This window comes from Lepidochelys kempii, chromosome 17, assembly GCF_965140285.1.
Source record: "Lepidochelys kempii isolate rLepKem1 chromosome 17, rLepKem1.hap1, whole genome shotgun sequence".
NCBI classification, from domain to species: domain Eukaryota; kingdom Metazoa; phylum Chordata; order Testudines; family Cheloniidae; genus Lepidochelys; species Lepidochelys kempii.
Window position 1 is genome coordinate 992414 of NC_136396.1, and position 21506 is coordinate 1013919.

The window sequence follows — 21506 nt, forward strand, 5'->3', positions numbered from 1 at the left end:
TATTTTTGCCAAAAAGTTTAAAAAGTATGGATTGGATGAATGAACTATAAGGTGGATAGAAAGCTGGCTAGATTGTTCGGCTCAACAGGTAGTGATCAACGGCTTGATGTCTAGTTGGCAGCCAGTACCAAGCAGAGTGCCCCAGGGGTGGGTCCTGGGGCTGGTTTTGTTTAACATCTTTATTAATGATCTGGACGATGGGATAGATTGCACCATCAGCAAGCTCATGGATGACACTAAGCTGGGGGGAGAGATAGATATGCTGGAGGGTAGGGATAGGGTCCAGAATGACCTAGACAAATTAGAGGATTGGGCCAAAAGAAATCTGATGAGGTTCAACAAGGACAAGTACAGAATCCTGCACTTAGGACGGAAGAATCCCATGCACCCCTACAGGCTGGGGACCGACTGCCTAATCAGCAGTTCTGCAGAAAAGGACCTGGGAATTACAGTGGACGAGAAGCTGGATATGAGTCAGCAGTGTGCCTTTGTTGCCAAGAAGGCTAATGGCATATTGGGCTGCATTAGTAGGAGCACTGCCAGCAGATCGAGGGAAGTGATTATTCCCCTCTATTTGGTACTGGTGAGGCCAAATCTGGAGTACTGCGTCCAGTTTTGGGCCCCCCACTACAGAAAGGATGTGGACAAATTGGAGAGAGTCCAGCAGAAGGCAACGAAAATGATCAGGGGGCTGGGGAACATGACTTACGAGGAGAAGCTGAGGGAACAGGGCTGCAGAAGAGAAGAGTGAGGGGGGATTTGAGAGCAGCCTTCAACTACCTGAAGGGGGGTTCCAAAGACGATGGAGCTCGGGTGTTCTCAGTGGTGGCAGATGACAGAACAAGGAGCAATGGTCTCAAGTTGCAGTGGGGGAGGTCTAGTTTGCATATTAGGAAACACTATTTCACTAGGAGGGTGGTGAAGCACTGGAATGGGTTACCTAGGGAGGTGGTGGAATCTCCTTCCTTAGAGGTTTTTAAGGTCCGGCTTGATAAAGTCCTGGCTGGGATGATTTAGTTGGGGTTGGTCTGCTTTGAGCAGAGGACTAGATGACCTCCTAAGATCTCTTCCAACCCTGATATTCTATGATTCCTTAATGAAGGGCAGGGCACCATCCTGATGGAGGGACGAGAACAATGCCATTCTCTGGGAAATACCAGGCCAGGTTTTGCCTCACTTCTAGTGCTTTGGGGACAATATCAGACTGCCCAAGAGCACCAAGCTGGTGACAAGAGCTCATCATGGCTGAATATCACAGCCGCAGCAGAAACCAAAGTCACAGTTTAGTACCTATCAGGAGGGTATGTGATTCTGTAGAGCAGAGCAGGAATCTCTGCAGGATTAATACACAAATCCAACAGTTCCACTCCTCTGCACATGAGAACACACTGGAGTCTCTCCAAGTGTTTATTTCACAACACACACCCCCAGCATACAAACAAATCAACCAACCAAACACACCTCAAAATGGAGTTTTTACCCAAAAAGGGAGGAGAGACAGCAATGCTGTGGAGTCCATTAGAGGCTGCATTCCTGCTGTTGATTTTACTAGGAAGGAAGTCATCACCATGAGTGGCAGATCCCTCAGGGTCCCCCCTGTAACAAGCCAATATCACCTAGTGCAGCACAGGAAAGCCAATGACCAGGGGCTAGGTCCAACAGCAGCATGGAGCTGGTACTGTCCCTGCCGGCCAGCGCCAAGAGCTAGAATGGGATCCAGAGTGTAACTGGTAATTCCAAAGGGCACAGCATCAGCAGAGGACTCAACATGCAGTGAATGGACATCTCTCTCATTTCAAGGAAAATTTCAGATTATTTTGTAGTTCCCAGCTTGGAATACTCAGGGGGAAAACCTTCAGAAATGCTGGCCTGGATGCTCCAGGGGACTGAAATACTCAAGAGCCTCAAAACACCTTCACTTAAAACAAATAAAAAGTTTGGGTCCCAATGATTTGTTTGGAAATTGGTCCCCAAACCTCTCACCCAATGGTCAGAGTTGTGTGTGTCACCAGAGCCAGTTCATGACCACAGAGAGATCAATTGGCTGGTCTAGCTGGAGTAACGCAAACACCTATTGTTCATTGCCAGTATTTCTTCTTTCATGACCATAGAATCATCATAGGACTGGAAGGGACCTTGAGAGGTCACCTAGTCCAGTCCCTTGCACTCATAGCAGGACTAAGTATTAGACCATCCCTGATAGGTGTTTGTCCAACCTGCTCTTAAAAATTCCCAACGATGGAGATTCCACAACCTCCCTAGGCAATTTATTCCAGTGCTTAACCACCATTTTTCCTAATGTCCAACCTAAACCTCCCTCACTGCAATTTAAGCCCATTGCTTCTTGTCCTGTCTTCAGAGGTTAACGGGAACAATTTTTCTCCCTCCTCCTTGTAACAACCTTTTATGTACTTGAAAACTGTTATGTTGCGCCCCACCAGTCTTCTCTTCCCAGTAGCAGCCATGAAGGGGTGGAAGAGTGGACCAGTCTCTATGGATTGATAGGAAGTGATGACTCTTCCACCCCTTCATGGCTGCTACTCCATTTACAAATTAGCAGTATTCATAATAATTTACAAAGCATAACACGTCAGTACAGAAATCCAGCAATCAGTGCATATTGTGATCCACTCAAAAATCCCTCCCTGTTCTACGTGCACTAACCCTTAGGGCCCTGGCATTTTCAGACTGCTACTGGCTGTAGATCCACCACTATGGTATCTGAGACACTCCACATCCACAGTCACCACAGGATACTGATAGCAGGAGACTCCTTTAGCCTGTCTCACACCAGTACAATCAGCAGTGAACTTATTTCACTAGTGACAGTCAGAGGGAAATCAGTCTGGATGTTTGTGTCTGAGATCAGGTTCTGTCTAGGGGTCTTCAAGAACATACACAGATTTCTGAGCAAAAGCAGCTATGGCACAGACTGGGCTGAGGAGAGCTCTGACTGTGAGAGTTTCCTGTATCATCTGATGGATCAAAATTAATTTTGTTATTTAGGACAGAAGTTGAACTCTCTTTAAAAAAAGAAACACTCCACCATGAAGTGGAGGAAAGCAAAATATCTCATTTGGCCATAGGTAAAATTTTCAAAAATGCCAAATGTTTTAGGAGCCAAAGTCCAATTTTCAAAAGTAATGTAAGGGCCTTAAAAGCCTAAATCTAACAGAAAGTCAATAGGTCACTAAGTCTCTTTTGAAAATTTTACCCAATAGTAGCTTTTTCATATTTATAACAAAATCAGCATCCCTGTGACATGTAGGTATTGGGTATTACACACACAGACCTATTAATAGGAGGCACTGGGACTGAGTCTGCAGTTAAGGTTCCATCCACTATTTCAGCTACAGAGGGGGTTTTTCATCCTTGCTATAGGTGAAAAAAAAGTTGGCCAAAGTCAGCCACACTACTTACTTTTGGGGTAAAGACTGATTTTTTCTGGAAAGCTACAAGAAAATCCATTCGGTCATTTAGGAGTTGGAAGAAGCTTGTGTCGAATATGTTTTTTGGACCTCTCTAATTTACAAATGGCCTTGTTTCCACACCAGAAACTTTGTTTTAGATCTGTATCGACCTCTCTTCATCATAGGGTAGCTTTGAAAAAATTAAAAAGAACAAAGTTTTCACCAAGAAGGTTGGTGGTGACTGGATGTCTAACATAGTGAATGCCCCCAGTGAAAATGCGGTAGGACAAGAGGCTAAAATAGGGGAAGAACAAATTAAAAATTACTTAGACAAGTTAGATGTCTTCAAGTCACCAGGGCCTGATGAAATGCATCCTAAAATACTCAAGGAGCCGACTGAGGAGATATCTGAGCCATTAGCGATTATCTCTGAAAAGTCATGGAAGATGGGAGAGATTCCAGAAGACTGGAAAAGGGCAAACATAGTGCCCATCTATAAAAAGGGAAATAAGGACAACCCGGGGAATTACAGACCAGTCAGTTTAACTTCTGTACCTGGAAAGATTATGGAGCAAATAATAAAGCAATCAATTTGCAAACATCTAGCAGACAGTACGGTGATAAGTAACAAGTCAGCATGGATTTGTCAAAAACAAATCATGTCAAATCAACCTGATAGCTTTCTTTGACAGGGTAACAAGCTTTGTGGATGGGGGAGTGCGGGAGGGAGGAGGAAGCGGTAGATGTGGTATATTTTGACTTTAGTAAAGCTTTTGAAACTGTCTTGCATAACCCTCTCACGAACAAACTAGGAAAATGCAACCTAGATGGAGCTACTATAAGGTGGGTGCATAACTGGTTGGAAAATTGTTCCCAGAGAGTAGTTATCAATGGTTCATGGTCATGCTGGAAGGGCATAATGAGTGGGGTCCCACAGGGATCAGTTCAGGGTCTGGTTCTGTTCAATATCTTCATCAATGATTTAGATAATGGCATAGAGAGTTCACTTATAAAGTTTGCGGATGATACCAAGCTGGGAGGGGTTGCAAGTATTTTGGAGGATAGGATTATAATTCAAAATGATCTGGACAAACTGGAGAAATGATCTGAAGTAAAGAGGATGAAATTCAATAAGGACAAATGCAAAGTACTCCACTTAGGAAGGAATAATCAGTTGCACACATACAAAATGGTAAATGACTGCCTAGGAAGGAGTACTGCGGAAAGGGATCTGGGGGTCATAGTGGATCATAAGCTAAATATGAGTCAACAGTGTAATGCTGTTGCAAAAAAAGCGAATACCATTCTGGGATGTTTTCGCAGGAGTGTTCTAAGCAAGACATGAGAAATAGTTATTCTGCTCTACTCCGCGCTGATTAGGCCTCAACTGGAGTAGTGTGTCCAGTTCTGGGGGCCACATTTCAGGAATGTTGTGGACAAACTGGAGAGAATCCAGAGAAGAGCAACAAAAATGATTAAAGGTCTAGAAAACATGACCTATGAGGGAAGATTGAAAAAATTGGGTTTGTTTAGTCTGGAAAAGAGAAGACTGAGAGGGGACATGAGAACAGTTTTCAAGTATATAAAAGGTTGTTACAAGGAGGAGGGAGAAAAATTCTTCTTTTTAACCTCTGAGGATAGGATAAGAAGCAATCTTGAATTGCAGCAAGGGGGGGTTAGGTCGGACATTAGGAAAGCTTCCCAACTCTCAGGGTGGTTAAGCACTGGAATAAATTGCCTAGATTGTGGAATCTCCATCATTGGAGATTTTAAAGAGCAAATTAGACAAACACTTGTCAGGGATGGGCTAGATAATACTTAGTCCTGCTATGAGAGCAGGGGACTACACTAGACAACCTCGAGGTCCCTTCCAGTCCTATGGGTCTATGATTCCATGACTTCAGTAATTCAGTGAGTGGTTAACGGTCTATTACAGGAGAGGGTGGGTGAGGTTGTAGAATCTCCATCATTGCAGATTTTTAAGAGCAGGTTAGATAAAACACCTGTCAGGGATGGTCTAGATAATACCTAGTCATGCCATGAGTGCAGGGGACTGGACTTGGTGACCTCTCGAGGTCCCTTCCAGTCCTATGATTCTATGTAAGTTATTAATATTATTCACCATCATTGTCTCTATTTACTAGAGAGGTTGACAGACAAAAATCTTTGTCAAAGATAACATTTTCTCTGTAAAGTGCTGACAATCAACATTTTATGTCAAAATGCTGTTGCTTTAAACAAGCTTTTGGTGTGCATTATTTCCAGAGACATTCCATGTTAAGGATGTTACAGAAATGTAAGAGGAGGATTTCACATGGCAATATTGGCAATAACCAAATGGATGAAGCCCAACGGGAAATAATTATTTTAAAGTATCTGGTCACTGTTAGATTTTTAATGGCAATGTTGCAGTTCTGTAGTTTGCAGATGAGTCTACTTCCTTCAGCAGCTGTCACTCTATGCCAACAACGTCTGTGTCTGGGAAGAGTTTAAATCATTCCAGTGAGCCCACACTTAGTAACTCCACTGCCTTCTTAAGGGAGAAAGAGGACTTGTAGCTCAGGTACTGGACTGAAACTCTGCAGATGTAGGGGTTTGTTCCCTGTTCTGAAACAGACTTCCTGCCAAACCTGGGGCAAGTTCCGCAGCGCCTCAATTCTCCACGTGGGGATAATCCTTCTCTACCTCACAGGGGTATTGTGAAGATACACTATCAGATGCTCACATATGCTCTGGTGATGAACACCACAGAAAAGCCATAGGCTAGTAGACAGCCACAAACATGGCCATGAGATTCTGAACACTGAAGAACAAAGACTCCATGATGATACATCCAGTCCTGGTCTAACAAGGCCTCCTAGCTAATGTGAGATGTAGCTGTATTGCATGAATACATGACACAAAGATGGTGAGCCTAACACCATTAAACAAAAGGGAGACAGATTCTGCACCCATTCAAACAAGGAAAGGGCCTTCCTTCAGATAGAAATGTGGCTAGCAGACTTGGAAGTCAATGACAGAAGGTCATTTTCCATCTCTCAGAGACACAGAGTATATATACACATCTGTTATTGGGCTGACCACTCCCTGCATTTCATGAAGTCTTTACTTTTCTGGCAAGTTTCCCAGAATGTGGCTCTTAGCCAGGCTAATAGTGAGGAACTACAATGGCTGAGAAGTTCTCTCCTATTATTGAGGTCTTTCTCCAGGTGTCGTGAAGCTCCTCTGAGTAGCTAAATTGATGGATACTGAATCCTGTTGATACTCCAGTGTGGCATTTTAATGCAAGGAACATGATTGAAGAGCCAACATCAAAAACATGAAACATGACAATTAAGGATCAAGCCCAATGGCTAAGGGAATGGTCAGATGGCAAAAGTGTGAGGCCCAATATGGGTAAGGGCATGAATTAGGAGTCTCAATGGCTCAGAGCAAGTTTTGGTAGACAAATATACTGACACATGAAGAGAAGGGAGTGAAGGGAGTAAGGTAACTCCCTTCTCTTCATGTGTCAGTATATTTATGCCTGCATCTGTAATTTTCACTCCATTCATCTGAAAAAGTGGGGGTTTTTTTTACCCACAAAAACTTATGCCCAAATAAATCTGTTAGTCTTTAAGGTGCCACCGGACTCCTCGTTGTTTTTGTGGATACAGATTAACGTGGCTACCCCTCTGATACTTGACATCATGCAAGGCACTGGATTTTAATGAGTTGTTTTGATATACATACAGGCTAACCAGTAAATTCCAAAAGATATGAACTTCAACATTTCACTTCTTAATACATTAAAGAAGTGGTGAAGAACACCCCTTTCATAAGAGTGTTGTGAACTACCTGGCACTGATATTCTGCCAGGAAGGAGGGTTTAGTACTACTTAAATGACTGAAGTGAAAAACTGCCAATGCAACAGCAGCTAGCCTCCTGGCCACTCCAAAGAAAATGTATGCTGGAAGCTGAATAAGCCCTTCAGAATGGACTCCATATTACTATCTCCCCAGATGATGCTGCGTGGGAGACCTCACACTTGGATTCCCTTCCTAGGTTACTCCCCTAATTAATCCTGATGTTTCCTGGTGCCTGAGTTTGGGACCATGTGCTCAGTAAGATCTCTGAAGAGAAAGGAGCTTTCTGTTTCCCAGGAGTCCAGGCCGAATCCACTGAGCACCACTTACCACAAAGACTGAACAAAGAGGAGTTTCCCACGAACAACGCCTGACTTGTGGTGGTGGTGATGTGTGATGATGACAGTAATCTGATCTACAGGAGAAGTTTCCTAAATACTGACGGGCTGAAAACAGCTCTCGGGTGAATCAGATTTACTCTGTACTCTCAACATCAGTGAGAGGAGCTAGCCATTCACCTTTGACCCCAATACTTTCTTCTTTGCCACTAGGAACACTTAATGTGAGAGTCTAGGCTTTTCACTGATGGTCATGCCAGACCTCCAGTCAATGCTGGAAAGAAGCCCCTCACCTCCAGCATGGAGTCAGTGCAATGGGGCTTGAACAGAGTGTTGTCATGCATGCTGGCACAAGTGAGTAGTATCCAGACTGTCTGCTTCACTGAGAACTGGCAGTATGTCCTACCCAGCACAGCAGGAGGAGGCTGGGCAGGAGACAGGTGGGCGAAGGCAGGGGAGATGGATGTCAGTGGGTCTCAGGAAAATGTTCGGCCACACTCATGGCAGTGACAGTCAAAGTTGTTTACTGTGCCTGTTTTCAAGAGCACATGCTCCTACCCCCAAATCCCTGTGCACTCCCACCTCCCCTCCACTGCGCCCTGCAGTGACAGCCAAAGACATAGCCTGGGTCCTCCCAGTTGCTGCACAAGGTGCTCTGCAATCCCAGGGCAGTGCAAGGCTCTCCATAACTCAGGCTAGGCCCAGACCAGGCCCACAAGCAGGAAGGACACTACTTCCCCTTTGCAAGAGGTGTCCCTCGTACCCGATGCACCAGGCCCCCATCTGTGCCAGGAGGGATGAATTCTGAAACGAAACTGTTTCCAGTGACCGGGATACTTTCACCTCCTATAGTGCCATCGGATACCAGATAGTCTCACCCACTTCAGATATGGGGCTTCCTGGAGAGTAGTGTCTCCTGGGGGGCAGAGATGGGCAGGCCTGTAGGAATTCAAAGGACACACTCACACTGAGGGCCTCCGGAACACCCCCTGAACATGCAGGGCTGGCTCTGAAGTCACAGATGGAGTCAGCTGGTTCTACACGATGTCCAGAGGCTATGGCTCTTACACTACCAGATCCCTCAGACTGCAGCAGGAGTCAGGGTCTACCCAAAGGCACCTAATTAAACATTATTTCCTTCACCAGCTTCTGTCCCTGTGAGGCAGAGTTCACGGCCCCTGAGGCATAATACTCTGCATCCCCCGGGGCTGTGTTAATGTTAGAGCAGAGAGGGCAAGTCTGGGGCAGAGCAAGAATTATTGCACTGACGTCCTGCCCCATGCTTGATGCCCAGCCCACACTTCAATACTATCGCTGTGTGTCTCGGGCAGGCAGCCATCCCCACAGATCTTCTGCATGGCTGGATGAGCTAAGATGAAAGGCTTCAAGCTCCTGAATATACCACATCTGCAGCAAACAGCAGCTCACAGCACACATTAAATGGACTATCAGCTGGCTAATCAACAGGTCTCAAAACATAATGGTAAACAGGGAAACATCACTGAGTGGGTGTGTTTCCAGTGGGGTCCTGCAGAGATTGACTCTTGGTCCTGTGCTATTTAACATTTTTATCAATGACTTGGAAGGAAACATAAAATAATGACTGATAAAGTCTGCCAACGACACGAAGATTCAGGTAGTAGTAAATAATGGAGACGGGTCACTAATACAGAGCTTGATAAAATGGGTAAAAGGAAACAATACTGTTTCAATACAGCCAAATGTTAAGTTATACATCTGGGAACCATGTGCAGGTCTCTCAGGATGGGGAACGATGTTTTGGAAAATGGTGACTCTGAAAGGGACGTAGGGATCATGAAGGAAACCATCTGAACACGAGCCCCCAGTGCGATGCAGCGGCCCGAAGAGCTAATGCCATCCTGGGCTGTGTAAACAGGGGAATATCAAGTGGGAGCAGAAAGCTAACATTACCTTGGTATTTGGCACTTGTTACCGAAATACTGTGTCCAACCCTAGTGTCCGTAAAGTAAGAATAAAGAAGGATGCTGAAAAATTTGGAGAGGACTCAGAGAAAAGCCATGAAAATGATTAACGGATTGGAACATGCCTGAGAGCAGGCAGGTCTACACTACTACTTAAATCTATCTAACTTACATCGCTCAGGGGTGTGAAAGGACCCCTCCCCCTGAGCAACACAAGCTTCGCACTGTCCATACTGGTGCTACATTGGCGGGAGAGCCACTTCTTGCCATGGTGGAGTAATTATGTCAACGGCAGAGCACTCTCCCGTTGGCAGAGCACATCTTCACCAAATGGGCTACAGCAATGCAGCTGTGCCGCTGTAGCATAGACTTGCCCAGTGACAGAAGGTCAATCTATTCCATTTAACTAGGAGAAGGTTAAGGGATGACATGTTCATAGTCTGCAAGTACCTATTTGGGGAACAGAACTACCAGACAAAGATCTAATGGCTGGAAACTGAAGCTAGACAAATTCAGACAAATAAGAATTGTGCAAATTGTTAACAGAGAGGTCAGGGTGGATTGATTTAAATCAAAGTGACAAATCACTGATTTTAAAATCAGCAGGCAGGAAAATCTTTATTCTTTAATTTTACTTTTTTTATTATGTTAGAATATGGTGAATGATGCATTTCCTATTTACGAGATGGTGACTCATTTTTTTACTTATGACTTGTGACACAATTATTTGGATGGAAATTAGAATTCAATTGTACAGTTGCATTCAAATGCACAAAACCAGCATTTTTTAAATAGTTACATAAAACTACTTTAAATGTGCAGGAGACATAAGAAAAAAATAGTTTGTCAAAACTTACTTTGCATTTAAAACTAACAGATTTTATTAACCAAAGGAACTATTTACCTGTAGTTAAGTGAACTGACTGTTTCTAGTCCCATGCCTTTCACGATTTTAGACTTACTAGTTCTCATCCTCTCACCTGACATTTTTATTCACAGATTGGGAAAGGAAAACCAGCTTTCTGGCTTTTTCAACTCCCAACCCATTCCTGGGCTTTGAATGAACTAGTCATTGAAATAAAGTAGTTGAATAAACCAAAATGAGGTAGATATTCTCTCTGCACTTGTAGAATTGGCACCTCAACAAACTCTGATTTCCAGCTTAGCCAGAGACTTACATCAGCTCAGTGGTCTGACTTTCTTTGAAACCTCGGCTACAAATATGCACTGCTTAATTTGTTTTATTTAATTAAAATTATTTTAATAGATTATAGTAAGTTTAGGTTTTTTCAAATGTCATTTTCAAAAGGTTTATTTTTAAAAAGAAAATGGATTTAATTTAAATAAAAAAATCTGTTTTTTTTTAAATGTTTTTAAAAGTTTATTTTTATTCACCCTAAGTGAGGGTATTTGACAACTGGACCAATTTACCAAGCGTCATGGTAGATTCTCCCTCATTGATAATTTTAAAATCAAGATTGGATGTTTTTTTTTTCCTAAAAGATCTGCTCTATTTCAAACAGGAATTAATTTAGGGAGTCCCACAGCCTGTTTGACGGGAGGGCAGAACACATTATCCCAGTGGTCCCTTCTGGCCTTACCCTCCAGGAATCCCTGCTGCTAGAATTTGCTATTCCGCTGGCTAATGCATGTCATGGAGGAATGTCTTTTGCTGTGGGACTGCTGACCTGTGTCTCTCCCAGACTCCCATGGCTATTGAGAGTGTCTGATCAACAGCCAGCCAGCCTCTATGACAGTGCCCACATTCCCTTAGCCTGGTGTAGCCAGAGGGGAGTGCCCCCTCCTCTCAAACCCAGGCCTCAGGCAAGGTGTGGGGGAAGCATTCCCAACCCAGCTGTGACATTTCCTTCCACCTATACCTGTACAGCTGTTTCCTACATGGCTGCAGCCTCAAGAGAGGTGTGTGAGGCTTCTGTAGGTACTTGGGAACAAGACGGAACAGAAACGCTTCACACCTGGCTCCAAAATTACAGCACGCTGGAACATGGCCAACATAAACTGGCAGAGTACCAGTTGCAATGGACATCAATTAAGGAGCCTGTCATCCTCAGACTGCAGGGTTTTCTCTTTGCGATCTGCATCGCTCCGTAAGCCTTCAGCAGCACCAGCCCTGGAGTTTTCCAGATGGGATCATTTCCCCCTGATTCCACTCACTAGATTTATGGCAGGATTTTTTTTGCCTCCCCCCCCCCCTTTTTTTCTTTTTTTAAGAGCTTGAACTATTATTCCACATTGCAGATTTCTCCAGGGCTGCATTTAGTGTCCTCATGCAAGACTACAGCTTGTTTGCACCAAGCTACCTTTATCTTCAGCCACAATAAAACAGAGTTTTAAAAATATGCTCATATGTTGCTCTGTTTAAGCAGCAACGAGCAGGCCAGATGAAATGAAAGCTGGTCAGAATCCCTCTGGTACGCAGCCATGCAGAGTCTGGCTAAGGGCACCAAGGGTCACTAGGCACTCCAGCATGCCCTGTTCTATAAAACACTGACCACAAGCATAGGTCAGAGGTCAGCGTGTCCTCCATCTGCCATACTGGGCCGGGGAGACGGATGGATCTTGAGACCTCCTATCACAAACAAAGGATGTCAACGATGCCTGGCAAATTCAGAATGCCCGAGTGACTCAGGGGGTGTCTAGACAATCACTGGCACATCAGGTTCAAAGGAAACGCAAATAAGAACAAAAGTTCATGCCAGGCAACACGCTCCATGTTACCTTCTCAGTGGGTGAAACCCGGTTTTTTGTCTATTACCAGTGACATCAGCTTCTGACGTTGGTTGTAACTCACCATCAATGCCTTTTACAATCCAAAGATACCACATGAAAGGGAAGGACGAGGTCAAGGTGGAGTTTAGTTACTGGTCTGCAAGTGTTTCAGTGTTTAATTCCATAGCCTACGGGCTGCCAGCTGCTGCCACGTAGCTGCTTGTGGCAAGGCTCAGTGTGGCAGGGCTCTGTCAATGCTTGTTTGGAAAGCAAGGCAGACAGAGATGAAAGGAGTTCTTCAAAGGTGACTCCTCCTTGGACTCTTTCACTCTAGGGCTCTCACTGCTTCCCTCCTCCCCACTGAAGGGAACTGAAAGCCCCTTGCTCTGATGGGCTGAGCAAGCGTTCCAATGTGGCTTGGCACAGACACAGTGCCTTGGGGACATGCACAGGAGGGTGCTGGGAAGCAGGCACATCACTTTGCCTCAGGGTTCTCTTTCCTGTTTGGGATGAGGCTGCCTCTCGCAGAGGGCCCAATTCTGCCACCCTTACTCCTGCTGGGCAGCACCTTCCTCTGAAAGAAGCCCTACCGCAAGCAATGAGATTACTCGTGGAGTAAGGTGCTGCTCAACATATGAGTGACCTAATTGAGCCCAAAGCCTTTATACTCATTACCCACATTGCTCTACCAACTACCCCATGGGAACTTCCTCCTGCTAGGCTTCCCCCAGCTGCATTTTTTTAGCTCAGAACAACAAACTTCAGAGCCACTCTCAGGAAGGTAAATGTCTTTGCCTCTGCCCCAGGAGGCTTTCAGGTGATTAGCCACAGATCTGTCATCTTAGGAAGGACAGGACGTAGATTTTCATGAGGCATTCCAAGGCTATTCCTCTGGCCCTTCTCCGTGGCTCTCTTTCTGGGCAGAAAGATACTCTACTTCACACAAAAAATGAGCTGAAAGTCTTTAGAAAACTGCATCTTGCTAATAAGCATCTCAATGCTCTGCTAGCTAAATGGGTTAACGTTAGCCCAAGCCCAACAAAGAGAGCTCCTGAGAGGCCAATGCAGTGGCCAGCAGTTATGGAAATCCAGAACATATGAGCCAGACTAGAGAGAGATTAACAGTTCAGAAAACATATCTGGCCTGGAATCACAGAAAAGAGGCTTGTACTTTTCAAAGAGAAACAAAGGCCCTTAATGGAACCAGGTTTGGAATCAATTGTTTGACTGTTCCCCCAGCAGGTGACCATACACATAGCAGGCAGCTGAGGGTTCGTCAAGTACGGAAGATGGCAAGTGTGAAAAACTAAATGGGCCCCCATAGCTGCAAGAGTGACGCCCCACCTTGCATGGGCCAATCCCTAGACTGGACTGTCTCATTCAGAGACACATGGCAGGGATTCGCCTCCTTTCCAGGACCATGCCGGAGGCAGATCACTTGGGGTCTTGCCAGTGGGGAAAGAGTTCACCACACACATACAAAGAGCATGTTCCTATGAACACGTGCACAGAGAAAGGCTCCTTTTTGTTTCAGTGGAGGGAGTCGTAGTGACTAGCCCCATAAGCAAGTGTATTAATCATTCACCGTCTGGTTTTAATCCACACACTGCTGATCCTGCGTCTCACTGTATTGTTATCAGGGGAAGGAGCATTTCTCTTCAATCTTATTCACCAGCCAAAAACGTGAAAATGCAAAAACCACATTTGTGAAGGGCCTTCCCCAGGACACAGGGCCCCGGACCCCAGTGAGCTGGGGCTGTTGCCTTTTAATTGGGATTTAAAAACCTTTTATTAACATGTGTCAGGGCTGGGGTAGGCGAGAAAGGGGCTGAGGTTTCAGGACCCCCCCTTCACAGAAATTTATTGTGGGAAGGGACATTAACACTTTGTCTTCCACACCTCCCTGGCAGGGGCTCACACAGGATCTGCTCCTCAGGTACCAGCTTAGGCACACAGGTGCATGTGCTGTACAGTGTTTCAAATTTAAAGGACAGGCAGAGCTGCTAGATCTCTCCCTGTGTGCCCCCAGCCTATGCAGAGTCAGTAGGAATGGACGCTCACTGAGTGATGACGCGCATCCAAACAAGTCTCTAGAATTGCCACACAGGAGACCTCCCTGCCATTCTCCCCACCTGGGAGTTCCACATCCCAGTCACAGCCTTACCACCAACTCCACAGGAGCCCTCCTGCAATCAATGGCCAATGAGCATGGAAGAAACCATCCGATGCCCGAGACCCCTGGGAGAATGCACCTAGTGCACAGAGCAGATGGACTCTAATCAGGCCTTGCTCTGTTTTCAGTCAATCCAAGTGTTCGCCATGGGAAGCCCCCACCAACAGCACCATGCAGGCACAGATGAAATCCGCATTCTTTACCTTCCCCTCTGCCAGCACCCTCCCTTCACCACACCATCAAACTCAGCACTTGCTCTGGGGAGCAAAGCTAGGTAAGAGCCGGATAGTAGGGGCATGGGACCAGCTCCCAGTGAAAGGGGGACAGGCCTTGACAAGATGCCCATAGTCTGTAAACCTGAAGGCACAGTATGAAGTCTCAATTTCCTGGTTATGTAGACTGCAGTTGATCGGTATGCATCACTGTATTCCACCGCATAAGTCCTGCATACAAGTGTGTGTTTCAGCAGGTAATCACCCAACACACACCAATTAAAACACCCCCATGTAATACTCAGCTCAGAACTAACACTTACGGGGGAGCTTGAGCTGGGGAAAAGGTGACAATCACAGGGGTAGCGCATGAGAAGACAGAAAAATCTAAACATCATGCTGGCTCCAGCATGAACCCCACCGCAGAAACTCCCAGCAATGAAAGGAGCTTGTTGATGGAACTTGTTCATCCACAGCAAGATGGAGGCCAAATGTCCAGTGACCCACTGAGAAACGCTGGCTGTGAAGAGGCTCTGATGGACTGCAGCACTCTACCATAGAATGGGACTGAGGGAACGAACAGAAGAACTGGCAATCACAATGCTCAGAATTTATTATTTAAGATAAAAACACAGACCCTGCCCCAAAGACTTGCAGTCCAATCTCAGGTATTATCAGAGAGGGGCTAAAATCCAAATGTCTCTCTCTTCCTAGGTATTTGCTATATTTAGATAAGATCACTGTCATATGCAGAGTCTGGGGAACACGGCAATGTGTTTAGCACCTGTGTGAATGAAACAGGGGGTTGTGAAGAACTGGCTGCAAAGGAAACAAAGAGACGTTTCCTAAGCACCAAGGTGTGAGAATTCAGTACTGAGAAGGGCAGTTTCACATTCTCTACCAACAACCTAGAAAACCCATGATGTTTGGGTGGATGTTGCTTCACTGTGGGAGACACATGCAACCCCCCCACCCCCTTTCCACAGTTCTCTTACATCCCCCACTGGGGACCAAGAAGGGAGAAAACCTCAGCTCTGTGGCTGCTCTGCAGCTCACTGAGGGCTAAGGGACAATGCTTTGAGCATGTCAGTATTTGGGGAGGATACTCTGAATGCCTCTGGTGCACAGTGGGAAATGGCAAAGCCCAGGGAATGCTGACACAGCAGTCACATTGTGCTCTCTGGCCAGAGCACGCTGTCTGCCATTTCTATCATGGGTTCGATGCTAGGATTGGGATGCTGGGACTACAGGTGCACATGTTAGCTTTGGGCCTGTCATCAGTGCTGACTATATGGCCAGAGTCAGACTGTCTTCTCCCGCCCAGCGTGGCCCAGAAGAACCAAGCCCAAGCTAGTCTGCAAGGCCACCAACACAAGCCAGCTTCCCTGGGGGAAAGAAATAGTGACTGCAGGGTTGCTATTTTAAACTGCAGGAACATGCCCCTAAAGCCCCTCTTCTGATGGTCCCTTCCTGGAGCGAGGTGCTTCTTGAAACAGGGACAGTGACTGTATTCTCCTCTCTGCCCCAGTACAACGTTACAAGCGGCAGTAGGGCAGACAGGGAAGTGAAACCGCAAGTAGCACCTCTCAGGTTCCCCTTCTCACGAGGGTCCCAGATTTCTCAGTCAGTTCAGGAACAGGACCTGGAGAAGTGACACCTAGAAATGCACATCTCCGGCCAGCCCCAGCTTACCCACTTATCTTACAGACTGCTCACAGTGGAAACTAGTCCCAGCAGCTCCACTTCTCTTCCTACAGTCCTCTCTGCTCAGGGAAACACCACAACATCCTCCTGGGAGAGTGACAGCTCCAGGTCTGGGATGCTGCCCCGAAGGGCTCACCCAGGCAACACACGCAGGGGACTGACAAGCTCCACCCTCATTCCCGCCCTGCCCTGTGTGGTCTGCAGCCCCAGTGTCACTCTCCCCTCTCCATCCCCAGCAGGAGTGCATATGGCAAGTGCAGGCACCCACATCCCCCCTGGCTGGGCGGTGGCACGGAATGGAACCTAAGCCCCACAACAACAAGGGAGCTGATTTCATTATTCTAAAAACCAACAGCCGAGGAAAGTTCAGGCTAGACCAGGCTCCTAGAGCAAAGAAAGGAAAATAGAGAGCGGGCAGCGGGGAATGCTTTATATTCCTAAAAGCCTTTTGTACGTTAACACATGGTGTCTGCTTCTCTCTAGTCACCTATTTATCACTCTCCTCTTTAGAGAGGGAAAAAAGCCCTGGCTGCTTTCCTAGCACAGAGTTTTGTGGCCGGGGGAGGGGGAGGGTGCTTTAAGCATGATGCAAACCATTTGGAGTGGAGTGAGAGTGCTGCCAACACAAGCTGCACTATTTAAACAAGTGAGGAAATGATCGTATATACAACATGCCAGCGAGCACACACACACCAGAGGAAGTCGAGAGGGGTTTTCATGACACAGAGCTGGATGTCAGCGGCTAAAAGGTCGATATTTTCCCTTAACACCCTTCTCAATGACTTAATCGTGTTCCGTTTGCACAGAAAACTTCCCAAGAATAAAAGTCTGGAGGAATCAAGGGGGGATGTTTAGCCTAGTGCTGACCTTGTCCGAGGTTTTCTCTACGTAGCAGGGCTCCTGGGGGGCGACCAGCAGGGGGACGAAGCCTGAAAGGAGCCGATCCTCTTCCAGGCTGAGCAGGGAAAGGTCATCATCGGGGTCCTTGTACAACGGCACCTCTGACTGATTCACTGTGGTCAGTATGTTACAGAAGTCGGCTAGTGTCGCCCACACGTCCACTGAGACCCTGGGAGAATGAGGGGAAGAGATATGATCAATTATGGCATGTTCTCTGCATCATCACACCAAATATTAGGGAAGTGAGATGAGGCAAGATGCACCTCCCAGCACAGAGTAGCTACCAACATACCCTTCAGGGTAGGAGTCCAGCCACATGGGCTCCCAACTGGACAGAGGGTTTTACCCCAATCGGTGAGCCCAGCACTTGCTAACACAAGCCCTCTCCTTTCTGCAGATGAGGACAGTCAAGAGCTCCCCTTACTTCTCTACTGTGGACCAGGAAGCTCCCAGAATCCACCCCCCTCACACACACACATTGTACAGCCCACCCCTGCAAGCCCAACCTGGTACGGAGACGCGGGGAAGCATCTGCCCCACCCAAAGCCCCAGGTGATGCTGAAAATAATCCAGCTCACTCCAGAGAGGAGTAATGCTCCATGTTATGCCTGGGAAGGGGGAAGTCACCTGCTGGGCAGCCCGAGGACGGCTCTCTACTCTACTGCAGCCACAGCTCCAGCCCTGGGACGCAGCCGACTTTCTCCAGCCCCTCCTGGAAGCTAATGTCCCCAGGGCCCTATCTGTGTCTCACAGAGCCCAGGCTGCTATCTGCCATCACATGCTGTGGCCATGCGGGACCGCAGGGGCTTTGTCTTAAAATGCCAGTCACTAGATGTTACACCGTGTTTCATTTCTGGTCACAATTTCAACACTTTGGAGTGATCTGCAAAGCTGCCTGTGTGGCGTGTCACCTTTTTCGAGCACCAGGGACATACAGAGCCCAGTGTGTCAACACAGCGCCTTGAGCAGCTTCAGCAGCTGGCTGTAGACTCTGCTCTTCTCTGAGGGCAGCTGGAGCCCAGGGCCCCGAGGGTCGAGGTGGGGCATGGAGGCAGAATATGTGCACAGAGGGCCTGTGACACATTTGGGCAGCAGACCAACAGCACAGCTACAAGCTCGCAACCAACTGCTACTTGTTAATTGTTTCACACAAGGATTTTTTCCGGAGAGAAAGGAGGGATTTTAGATCGAGGTAGAAGTGCAGGGCGATGGGAAAGGGAAAGCAGCAGACTGAGCTACTTCTGGGGCCTGCTGTGCTGGGATCCCTATGCCTTCGGGTCCCAGACAGCAGTCTTGTGCCGTGCCCATCTGTGCCACCTTGATGAACTGTGAGGTGCAGGACAGAGACCAATGCCGGGGGGATGTGACTCTCCACAGCCAGAGGCAGCCAAGGGGCTGGAGCAGGCCCCCTGCTCCATGAATTGCTCCAGGTGAACAGAGTCTGCACTCGTTTATTTATGGCAATCAATGTACCAGGAAAGTGCACTGAAATGAAACATCTTGTTTTCAAGAGCGTCCTGGGAGCTGGACGGAATGAGCTGCCATTAATCAAAGCCCAGCACATAATCAGCACACGTGTAACACAGAGTCGCCCACATCCCTGAGCAGGCCCCGGCAAACATGTTGCAGAGAAGAGGGCCTTCGAAGCCCTCTGTGCACAGACACCAGGAGCTGGGCTCATTCACAAAGCTCCATCACTTGGCTCAGCCAGGTCTGGCTGTCAGAACTGTTTAAATATGGAAAAAAATAAACAGTTGCAACACGGTTTTCGGAGGGGTCTGTCCGAGGCCCTTGTGATGTAATGGGAAACACTGCATTTGTGCTACCAGCTGGAAAATAAACAGAGCTGTGAGGGTTAAAAGGAACTGAACTTTCCACGACCCCTCTCTGCAAAGAAGAAAATAATAAGAGGAATGATCCGCTGCCCCACAGCTCTGATAGTTTATCCTTCAGCCCAGGCTGCAGAGACAAGCACCGGATGTGACAGGGCTGCTCTGGGCCACCTCCAACGTGAGCTCTGCCCATGGGAGACACGCAGGGGTTGACATACTCAGCCCTCCCCCAGTGCCCTGCTGGGGACTTGACTTTGCTGCATGGGTCTGGTCACATAGCACTCGTGGCCCTCAGACTGAGCGGGCTGCTCCACACCCGGATCAGCAGCGAGAACACCTGCAGAATGAAAGGAGGTGCAAAAGTTTCAGGCATCAGCAGGGGACACAGACAGGGAGTGCTCCCTTTCCAGCAGGGGTAAGGGGACATGGAAGACACAGGGTGCTAGTGGCACAGATCTATGGCCGAGGAGGGAAAGCGGGACACAGCAGGAAGTGCTCCATGCCAGTTGGTGAGGAGGACTGGTCACATGGCAGGGAGCACTTCTGTTTGGGAGCGGAAGGCGGAGGTATATCAACACGCTGCAGAAAAAAACACTCCTGACCTGACATTCGTGGCCTTTGCTCCTCAACAGGCTCAGTGTCCAATGCCATCACCAGGCCACACAAATGGTCACATCATTCACATTACTGCATGTAAGAGAGCTCTCTAATCTTGCAAGTGGCAGCACTGGGGCATTCCCCTCCTGCAGGCTTAGCAGCTCTGCACAGAAGCCTCCCCCTGTAGTCACTAGTTCTCCAGCCCCACTGATGAGGAGTTTACCCTTCCAGCCCCCTATTCCAGTACAGGGCCCCCTAGACCTTTGCAGCATCCTCCCTGCTCCCCACAGCTTCACAATGGCTCAGCAGATCTGCCCTTTCCATTTTACGTGTCAGATTTCCACTCTACGGTCCCCTCAATCAAGCTGACGGTCGGGGCAATTTTGTCATGAGCTATCAACACGGCTGCTGTGTAATTCAGAGCAGGGGCTGGGCTGCATCCATTAGGTGTGATAAACCTGTGTATGCATGGGACGTTGGCAATAAGGATGGAGCAAGAAGTGCTTTTCCTTTGCTGTTTTCGCCCTGGTTTCCTGCTGTGACACACAATGATGGGGATTTAGCTGGGAGTGCATCTGACAGAATCTTGTGCAGCGGCCTCCTTCCTGTGTGTCTGCATGAACATCACTACAGGATTAGGTAGTTCTCCAGGCTCCACACACCCAGCACCAGGTCCAGCTGATGGCCAAAGAATCAGGAAGTTCATTGCCTGAGCCCTTAGGAGACTGCCCTCTATGGGGACAATGGAGGGACGTGCAACCCTCGGAACCCAGCCAGGTGCTTTCTCCTTCAGCCCCCAGGGTCCAGTGGCGGTTTCTAGGTATGCCTGGCTTGTGTCACCTTGATTGGATTGTTCTGACTCAGGGCATTTCTGTGCACAGATGCTCAGAGATCCAACCATCAGCATGTGCTGTACGTACACAATATCTGAGTTGTAACAGGCCTCTTTGTGGAGCCTTTGCAGAGGGCTCTGCAGAATTGCTGACATCGAGCCCTGGAGCGCACAGTTCCGAGGTAAACAGAACGAAGCTCTCTGTGCTTCTAATGGAGGAAGCCAAGAGAGGGTTAGCCCAAGGTCTCTCCCCACAAGTGGGGTTCATTCACTTCCCCACAGACACATTTACATCACCAAGGACAGGGAAAAACAAAGCGTTAGCTTACTTTTTGCTGTCTCAGAACGCAGGCCGAATGTAGCTGTCAGCATGAGCGCAGCCCAGCCAGGGGATGGAGCGGACCCAGCTCATGTGCATGGACAAGGGTACCCAGGGGCCAAACGAACCTCCATGACAAGGGCTAGGGCTGGACCTGTGCAATCACAGCAACAGCTGGGGCTACTGCTTCCAGAGGCAAATGCCCCGAACATTAAGCGCGGCAGAAACAGGCAGCTCTTGCTAACAACTCTGTGTGGTAAGCACAGCCCGACACTCACTGAGTTCCCCCTGGACAGGACCAAAGCTGTGAAGTGCTTTCACATAAGCCACCATCTTCACAGGGGGAGCAGGCTGCCTGGTGATTCATGCAAGTACAATGACCCCATGTTCCAAGCGTGTGGAGGTGGCCATTTCCTGAGTAATACCAGCTTGTTTAAACACTCACATTCAAACTCCACAGCTGCACAACAAACCCAGAGAGTGCAGTGTGAGAAACCCTGCAGTGTGCTCCCGAGTCACAGGACAGATGGCAAACCACTTGGGCCTTTCTGCTCCTGGGGTGAGCAGAGCTCAAAGAGGCCGAACGCAGTAGGCAAGCAAGCTCCAGAGAAGGCAGCCAGAGGAAACCAGCCCAAATCAGGAGGCTGAGACAGCTCAATCCAAGAAGGCA

General features: G+C 47.6%; 1 protein-coding gene across 6 annotated transcripts in view; it reads right to left on the minus strand.

Annotated features, from left to right (window-relative positions):
* The window catches only part of SMG6 (SMG6 nonsense mediated mRNA decay factor), a 165353-nt gene that overhangs the window by 49030 nt on the left and 94817 nt on the right, over window positions 1-21506 (minus strand). For all 6 annotated transcript variants that reach the window (XM_073315354.2, XM_073315350.2, XM_073315355.2 and 3 more), the window contains one exon: window positions 17224-17425. In XM_073315354.2, the coding sequence (XP_073171455.1) occupies window positions 17224-17425 (202 nt within the window). The remainder of the gene's footprint in view (window positions 1-17223; window positions 17426-21506) is intronic.